This window comes from Macrobrachium rosenbergii, chromosome 20, assembly GCF_040412425.1.
Source record: "Macrobrachium rosenbergii isolate ZJJX-2024 chromosome 20, ASM4041242v1, whole genome shotgun sequence".
NCBI classification, from domain to species: domain Eukaryota; kingdom Metazoa; phylum Arthropoda; class Malacostraca; order Decapoda; family Palaemonidae; genus Macrobrachium; species Macrobrachium rosenbergii.
Genome location: NC_089760.1, coordinates 4175992 through 4185673, shown reverse-complemented (window position 1 = coordinate 4185673; position 9682 = coordinate 4175992). Strand labels below are relative to the sequence as shown.

The window sequence follows — 9682 nt, the reverse complement described above, 5'->3', positions numbered from 1 at the left end:
AACCTCCGTCGTCCTCGAGAGAAATACATGTGATATACTCGTTTCCCTCGCATTTTCCCTCGCTCTTTTTCCTTAATCATCCTTCTCCTCTCCCAGGCTTGCACATTTTGCTTTTTCCTCTCTCTCTCTCTCTTTCTCTCTCTGAGTGAAAGGCAATGATGAGAATTCCAGCTCTCAAAACAAGTAGTGACAGCCAGAGACTTTCGAAAGATTTGTTCCCCATTTTCCTCATTTAATTCTAAACTCTCCAGCTGAAGATCTGTCATCTAAATTAAACACCCGCTACAAGTACAGAACGGAGGGGATTACTTAATCACAATGAATTTCAATCTCGACCCCATTCCACCCCCCCAAAAAAAAAACAAAAATGAGACCTTCCCATAAACCAGAGAAGAGAGCGGAAGGCGAAGGACAAGGAAAGAAATGAGAAAGAGGAGAGCTGAATGTACTGGACCCTGTGATAGGTCTGGTCCTGCAACGTATATTACCATTTGGCTGGCGTGGGGCGGAGGGGTGTCTTCCGCCTCCCCTCCCTGCTTTATGGAGTGTGTGGCGCCCACCAGACTTCCCTTTCCCTCGCCCCGTCCCCCTCCACCATCTAGATCCCCCAAAACCTACTACATCTTGATCCGCCTCTTTTTATTTTTCAGCCATCCTCCTTCCATTTTCCATCCACGCTCGTAAAATAAAACTCTTCATCATCTTGCCTAAATCTTACCCAGCTCTCATAACAATTCAGATAACGAACTGTTTTTAGGAAATTTATCATGAGAAAACACGCCCCCACCCAAAATTAATACATGATCGTCATCACCTGAAAATTGATTTAGCAGTGTCCGGGAAACGTGAAGATAACCAATAAAGACGTACATTTCACAAAAATAACTCTCGTGGCTCTACTGTTAATTTATACACTTATAATATTGCATCCGCTAAGGTCATCGTTAAATCAGAGCAAAGACCAACAGATTGAAACTGGTCTGAATGATGATGCCTTCACCTTTAATTCATCTCAAGATTCGCCAGGCGCTCTCTGTCCTCCGACAAAAATGTTTATCCCGAATTAAATCGATCGTTCACTGTCCTAAAATTAATTACCACAAACATCAACGCCACCACTACTCAAGGCTGCCACTACCATTTCTACGTTCACTTCTACCACTGCTGCTAATTCCGATGATGATGATGATGATGATGATGATGATGTTGGGAACAGAAATCATTCTTACGATGCAATGGAACATGAATCAGTCACAGGCTTCCTTTAATGTCAGCCGCAATTCCCAAAACACGTTGATTCAACCATAATTATCCACTCACCAAAACTGATTGAAATCTTACCTAATTTAAATTCTATTCAAATTCTATAGGTTTTCGGTTTGAAAAATAACAGTTCTATCATCCATGAGGTCAAAATAATGGTGGTCCGAACTTAGTTTGCTTTGGGGTCATCAGATTATGAGCCCCCAAAAGCTATAAATCCCTAATAGGCATGTCATTAACGATGAACATCCCTAGGCAGTTATGTGTATCACAATGCCATTGATTTTATTTCAAATTATGCATATGACTCTAAAGCCAGTTTCATGCTTAGAAAGCAATGAAACTTAAACTCCATCACTTATGAGCCTCAAGGAACTGATTCAACATAAACAATTAGATAGTTCAGAAAAACTTATTTTAACTCATTCAGTTGCAAGCCTATAAAGTCTGATTCAACTTCAGCCCACTTTGAAAAAACGGCTCATAAGGCTAACTCCTGCTATTTCACAACTAGGTAATTTACTTTCAGTTAACCGTGAGTTCAGAATGTCAATCATGAATTTTAGTATAAAGTAACATTTAACCTCATTCACACATGAGACCAAAAAGCTGAATCCTCTCACTTAACATCAAGAGCAACTGAGAGTCTCTTATATCTACAGTAAGTCAAAATCTAAAAGCCCTAATTGGACTGCAGAATATCAAGTCCTCAAAAAGTCAGTCCTCTGTAAATAAAAAATGCTCCCCCTCCCCGCCAATATTATGAATAGCAAATATTAACATCTTGAATCAATTCAATTCATTTCACTTCATTATCCCATTTCCGAACACAAAAAAGTATAAATTTCTTAGTTCAGTATGTAGCTAAAAATGCTTCTTCTCAGCTTAATCCATTAGTCGAGGTCGCTGTTTTAAGTGAGCCTTTTCAACCTTTGTTCCTTTTATTTTCAACCTTTGCTACTTTTAAGCCCTAAAAAGTTTATTCAGCGTGTGAGAATGAAATGCGAATATACATAAAAAGTGTAGTAATAAACTACTGCGGCTATTTAAGTACCAACCCTTGGGATAAATATCTACAATAAATTCTGAGGAGAACAAAGTGATGACCTTTCAATTAACGTGTGACCTAGAAAAGTGTCAAATTACGCAATACTCGGGCTAAATAATAGCCCACCTCAAGGATAACTACCAAACAAGATTCATGATAATAAAAAAAATATATATATTTTGCAAAATAAAATCTGGCCTTAACATTGCCGGTGATCCCTAGAACAAAGTCAAATCAAAATATGTTTTGGAAAACAACCGTCAGCTTCCATGGTACCAACCTACAAGATTCATCAAAATCCGAGGAAAATCGTTTGTTGACATTTCATTTGACTCGTGGCCTTGGAAAATGGCACATCACAGTTTCTGAGATTTAAGGGAAAATCATTTAAAATTTTAATCTCTAGAATGACCTGTGACCCCGAGGAGCAAACCATTTGGGGAAAATTATATACCAGGCGGCTACCTACCACGTTTTGTCCAAATGAGAGAGAGAGAGAGAGAGAGAGAGAGAGAGAGAGAGAGAGAGAGAGAGAGAGAGAGAGAGAGAGAGAGACGTTGACTAAAAAGAATTACAAGAAACAACCACAATCGATACCTTAAGACGTTTTCAAATGGCAATTATTTAGAATATTTAAAACGTGAAGGTTTGAGTATAGGTTATAAAGAATATCAAGCGTAATCATACGTGTGTGTGTGAGAGAGAGAGAGAGAGAGAGAGAGAGAGAGAGAGAGAGAGAGAGAGAGAGAGAGAGAGAGAGAGAGAGAGAGAGAATTAGTTACAGTTCTACTATTTTCTTTCTCACACTGAGGCATCATTTTTTTCGTTTTTCTAGTATTTACTCAAGTAAGAATTATAAGTCGAATTTTAACGTTGTTGCTAAAGTTCCATAAACCTATGTCGCTTCATGACAATAATATCACACCTGGAGTCAGACATTTTCTAACAATATTCCTTTTGACAATTACATAAAATATATACCCGAGTTCCTCTTTAAATTTTAATTCTCACTTGTTGACACAACCAACAAAATATTCGGGGAATATGCTACTGAACCTGTAAGACACATACGTTCTTCCTGAAGACTTATTATTCATTATTTGTCCATGGTTGTTTAATACATCTTGATATTAACGGGGATAATCAAATGGGCTAATCTTTGATGTTAAAACTCGTTAAAATCATCTGAGCGTGTACACGTTTTCACCGAACTGACGCAATCACCACATTCGAGTGTTTTTTCAGGTAACGGAAACAAAACTCCCGAAGTTACGGACCTTCATCAGTCATACCACATACATGTAATTGTATACTTGCCTGTTTATTTATATACGTTCATGTGCACGAGCGTTTGTAAATAGGGCTGCAGTTGAATGTCTGCATACATAAAACCCCAACCATATACCTCCGGGATGCAAGTTCCATGATTAAAACGAGTCCAATTGACTGATGGTACCGTCCTTTAGAATGTTACAAACACTATTTCTATTGTTTGCATGCTTATATCCATATAGCGTGTAATCTTTCAGGCACTTGAATATAATGATTACTCGGAAACAAATTACTAGCATTCAGTACCTAATGAACCTCAATTAGCATGAAATCAAGAGAATCAGCATTATGGAAAATAGTTGCCAAACTACTAAATTTAAAACATTTTTTTTATGAAACAGTTTTATAATTTTCCTACCTCACTATGAAAATTGCAACGCTTTTTGCTGAGAAAGCTGATCGTAAAGGATCATGAAATGAAGTTTGGAAACTAAAGACTCTAAACACTGTTACCAAAGTCCATTCAGTGTTACTACCTTGACACTTTCCAAACTTTTAAGAAAACATCATTAGTATTTTAACATATATTATATCATTGGTTGCCTTTAAAAAAAAAAAAGAACAAACATCAACACATTTTATAACAGGATCATTTTTTCAAACAGTTCATCCATCCAAGGTTTTTACTTTATATATTATAATATAATATATATATATATATATATATATATATATATATATATATATATATATATATATATATATATATATATATATAAAGGTACATTCTGTCAAAGGGACAACTGACTGCTGGTTGGCCTTCAGTGGAGGAATATGAAATATATATATATATATATATATATATATATATATATAAAATATATATATATATATATATATATACTATATATATATATATAGGAATATAAATATATATATATATATATATATAAATCTTGGTAATCTGTCATGGTCCGATGATGACGAATCTGTGCATTCAGCGATGTGAACGCCTGTGGCTCCGCAACCCAAAGCTGGGGGCACACAGTCGTCCACAGGGGTCACATCTGTGGTCTGTGGACTGTGTTGCTGGGGTACTGCTCTGTGACGCCTGTCTCTTGCATTGGCAAGATGGCGTCTCCGATCCTCCTCAAATGCGGCAGTTGCTGTTAGGGTGAGGGATCTCCACAGTTTTCTGTCTTTTGCTGAGGCCTCCAGGTCATGCGGTTCAATGCCACACCACCTAAGGTTGTTGTTTAAGGTGTCTTTGAACCTTAGCCTGGGTCTTCCTTGCTTGCGTGTCCCCTCTTTCATCTGGCTAGAAGTTGGGTCTTCAGGAGCAACGACTTGATACTAGACGAACCAGCTCTATCCGGAACTTCCTGATTTGTAACTTTGTCCTGCCAGCAAATACCCATAATAGAGCGCAGCAACCTTGTATGGAATTGTTCGAGCTGCTTGATGCGTCTTTGGTATAGGGTCCACGTTTCGCACCCATACAGGAGTGAGGAGAGAACCACAGCTTTGTAGATGTTCAGTTTTGTTGATCATTTGATGCCTTTCTGCTGCAGGATCTTCACTCTCAGTCTTCCGAGAACTTGACTGGACTTTTTGAATTCTGGAGGCAATTTTCTTGTCCAGAGATCCATCTGCAGAGAATGTACTGCCCAGGTACCTGAAGGTCCCCACACACTTTATTGTGTTGCCATTGATGGTGATGGCAGGTTGTGGTCTGGTTGTGTTTGGGGCTGCCTGGACAAATACCGCCATTTTTCCAAGGCTGACTGTTAGCCTGAATAGCTGGGATACCTCTGTGAAGTGGTCTACAATGGTCTGCAGGTGAATCTCCTTTGAGCCATGAGGGTACAGTAACCAGCAAAAAGGGCTTAAAGGATAAGCTTCTCAAGGGTCTTTCTTTTGGCAGACAGGCAGTGGAGGTCAAAGACTGAGCCGTCTGAGCAGCATGTGATGTATATACCCAGCTTGAGGTCCTTCACCGTATGTAGTAGGACCTGCACGAAGAACAAGTTGAATAGCATGGGCACAAGAATGCAGCCCTGCTTAACTCCATTTGTAATTTGAAAGGTGTTTGTGATATCACCGTCAGAAATGTTCTCATGGAGAAGTCATATCAGAGTAATGAACTTTAAGGGGCATCCCAGCTTTGTGAGTATGGTCCAAAGAGCATCCCTGTTGACAGTGTCAAATGCTTTGGTCAGGTCTATGAACACAGCATACAGGTCCATCTGTTTGGTGCATTTTTCCTGAATCTGACGTACTGCAAAGACCATGTCAATGGTAATGAGTCCGGGGTGAAAGCCGCACTGGGCTTCAGGCAGGGCGCTTTCTGAGATTCCAATCAGTCTATTGAGGAAGATCTTCCTGAGGGAGTAGGAAAATTCCTCTGTAGTTACCACAGTCTGATTTGAACCCTTTGTCCTTGTAGGGTGCCACTGTGGTTGCATCTCTTAGGTCTGCAGGCATGGCTTCTGTCTCCCAGATGGTCGAGAGTACATCATGGAATGCGCCTAAGGCTAAGGTAACAAGGGATTTGAACACCTCTGCAGGGATCCCATCTTTCCCTGGTGCTTTGCCACAGTTCATTTGTTTTATGGCAGTCCTGACTTCTTCCTTGGTGGGAGGGAGGTCAAGGTCACCTTGTGTAGGTTCCTGAGGTATATGTTGTATGGCTGTTTGGTCGACTGTGGAAGGCAGGTTGAGCAGCTGGGTGAAGTGCTCCTCCCACCTGGCACTATTTCCTTCCTTGTCCTTGATAGTGGTGGAGCCATCAGCAGAGTGCACAGGGGCTGTTCCTCCCATGGAAGGGTTGTAGATCATCTTGATGGCACAAAATAGCATTTTTTTGAGTTGTTGGTATCTACATAGTGCTGTACTTCCTCAGTGTTCTTTTTCCACCATCGATCTTGCATAGCATGGAGCTCCCTCTGGGCTCTGGCCTGACAGTCTTTGGATCTGTCGCGACGCGCTGGGCAATTGGGTGGTTTTGCCAGTTTATGAAGTCCTTTCTCTTTCTCTCCAGCAGGGTTTGTATGGTTTCATCATTTTCATCAAACCAGTTTTGGTGGACCCTATCTTTTGGGCCAAGGACATTCTTGGCAGTCTCTGTGCTCACTTCCTTGAACTGGTGCCACTTCTCTTTTGGACAGCCAGATAGGGGTCCCAAGGTCTCGGATTTCTCATCCAGGCTGGTTTGGAACTCCCATTGATAACTGGGTGACAGGAGTCTTGCTGTGTTGAAACTTGCTCTAATGGTTTTGGAATGCTTGCGGTGGTGGGGGACTATTAGAATGTCGAGCTTAGTTCAAACAAGCCTGTGGTTTGTCCTGCAATCTACACTCTGCATCGCCCTGGTGATGAGAAAGTCACTGCAGTCGCATCGGCAAATGATGATGTAATCTATGAGATGCCAATGTTTGGTTTGAGGGTGCATCCATGTTGTCTTATACTTGTCATCCAGTCTGAACGTTGTGTTGGTTATGAGTACGTCGTGCTCAGCGCACTAACTCAGCAATAGAAGGCCATTGCTGTTCATCTTGCCAACACCGTGCTTCCCTATCACCCCTCTCTATTTGGTCACTGTCTTTGCCAACTCTGGCGTTGAAATCGCCCAATAGGATAAGCTTGTCATCAGTTGGCATGGAGCACATAAGGTTGTCCAAGTTGGTATAGAACTGCTCTTTGATCTCCTCCACACTTGCCATGATGGAAGCGTTAATGATGCTGACAAAGCGCTTGTTGCTGATGGAGGCGGATCTTCATTAAGCGCTCGTTGATGCTAGTAGGGAGCCCGGGGATCTGTTTCAGGAGGCTGGTCTTGATAATGAATCCAACACCGTGGATTCTATCTTCATTCTGGGCCTTGCCTTTCCAGAAGAATGTGTATCTGCTGCCTGACTCTGAGACTGAACCCTTCTCAGTAAGTTTCACTTCAATAAATGCTGCAATGTCAATGTTGTATCTTGCCAGTTCCCTTGCGATGAGTGCTGTTCTTCTCTCTGGTCTGTTGACATTATCTCTGTCCATTAAGGTACGTATGTTCCACGTCCTGATGATGAGATTTTTCTTTCTTTGTTGGAATCGACCGCAAGTGGGAAGTCATCCAGCCGTGGTAAGCTGTCCTGACAGTTGGGGGCAGGCAATGTTTGGGCCACCTTTTCTAGGCCCCTCCCTTACTAGGGAGGCAAGAACTTCGAGGATAATGAGGGTTATTCTACAAGAGTAAATGCAAAGAGAAAGGTAAACAAATATTCATATATATCAAAATAAAGGATGCACATGGAGACATGTGCATCCTTTACTCACCTGTATCATAGCAGCCACATGAAGAACAGGCTCAACAATCCCTTCATACATTTCTACTATGCCTTCCTATGAACACTCCAAGTCCTTCCAAATCTTCTAAACACACTCTGCAATCTTAATGCCTTCGCTTACCCTGTGATCCATCTCTTCTCTCTTCCTACCATCACTCTCTTTAAATTACACATACACACATACTCATATATATATATATATATATATATATATATATATATATATATATATATATATATATATATATATATATAAATATAAGTATACTGTATATAAATATAAACATACATTTTATATATATATATATATATATATATATATATATATATATATATATATATATATATATATATATATATAAAAGTATTAACCCATTTACATGAAAATTCCAGTTAGACTCCAGAAATCACTATGCTATATCCTTGCTATTCTCCCGAATTTTCTGTACAATCTACTGTAGTCTACTGTATTCCATTCCATCTGTTGACTCACCAACGTAGGTTTTAGCTACAGATGTGGCAATACGCATAGCTAGGTAGCTTTCGATTGGCTGAAATCAATGTTTCCCATATCACAGGCTTACTGTGATATAGATGTAAACTATTTCTACAGTAATTCACCGGAATGCTTATGTATAAAAAGAACTCCAACTCATCATTAAGATCATAAAAATACAGAATTATATGCACACGAAAGACGAGCTTGTATCAAACAATCTACTCAGATCAAACACAAAAGAAATATGGGCTTTAGATAATTAATTTTCATCTCCCTGTAGGTTAATGAAACGACATCTGGCTATGTGAGTGCGAATAAAAGGCATTTAATCATTTCTTGCACGTAAATTACATGAGTAAGCTAATATTAGAAATAGCAATAAATATTGTTGTTTATGAGCTGTCTGTTAACCTGGGAGAGGTGAATGGAACAGCCACTGCAAATATTGGCTGCAAGGCGGGACATTTCAGTTAATACATGGCATGGGTATTGTGGCTTTCTTTTTAGGACACCTTACATATTTATATATTTTTTTCTGGAATTCGAGACCATTTAGCCAAATAACTTATTGAACAAAAGTTTGTAAATCCCACAGAGTTTCCATTACCCTTAGAATGCTGATGACCCATATACAGCCTAAAACGCTAGCCTAGATACATGTATATATATATATATATATATATATATATATATATATATATATATATATATATATATATATATATATATATATACATACACATATATCATTGTTAGGCATTGGAACGACACTTATATAGAGTGAATAAAGATAAAAATAAAAAGTATAATTTTGATTGAAATTAAATGGATATGGAATGGAATATAAAATATAGGCCAAAGGCCATGCGCTGGGAAGCTATGAGGTCATCCAACGCTGAAAGGGAAATTGAGAGTAAAAATGTTTTAAAGGCGCAACGGGATGAAAACCTCACAGTTCCACTATGAAACAACTGTCATGAGAGAGTGAACAGTAAGATGGAAGAACGAGCGGACGAAGGGACGCTGCAAAGAATCGTAAGTAATGCCTATACAAAGGTGCGCTGACGGCTCTAACCCCCAACGGGGCGGTATGAATATGTGCTTAAAGAGGGCCAGTAAAATAATTTTTCACTTGAAGGACGTACGGTAGATATTACTTTCTCATCAAAACAAAGCTATCTTTATGTGCATTCAGTGACTGTACATAGAATAAAGTTTGCATAATATGAAAACTTTCTAATCTGACCGGTTTGTGAGCAGAGGTCT

The 9682-nt window shown here is 39.3% G+C and overlaps 1 protein-coding gene across 1 annotated transcript; it reads right to left on the bottom strand.

Annotated features, from left to right (window-relative positions):
* Positions 1 to 5947: 5947 nt before the first annotated feature.
* Positions 5948 to 6421, bottom strand: LOC136848896 (uncharacterized). Its single transcript, XM_067121717.1, has one exon. The coding sequence runs from the start codon at positions 6419 to 6421 to the stop codon at positions 5948 to 5950; it is 474 nt and encodes a 157-aa protein (XP_066977818.1).
* Between the last annotated feature and the right edge of the window lie 3261 nt (positions 6422 to 9682).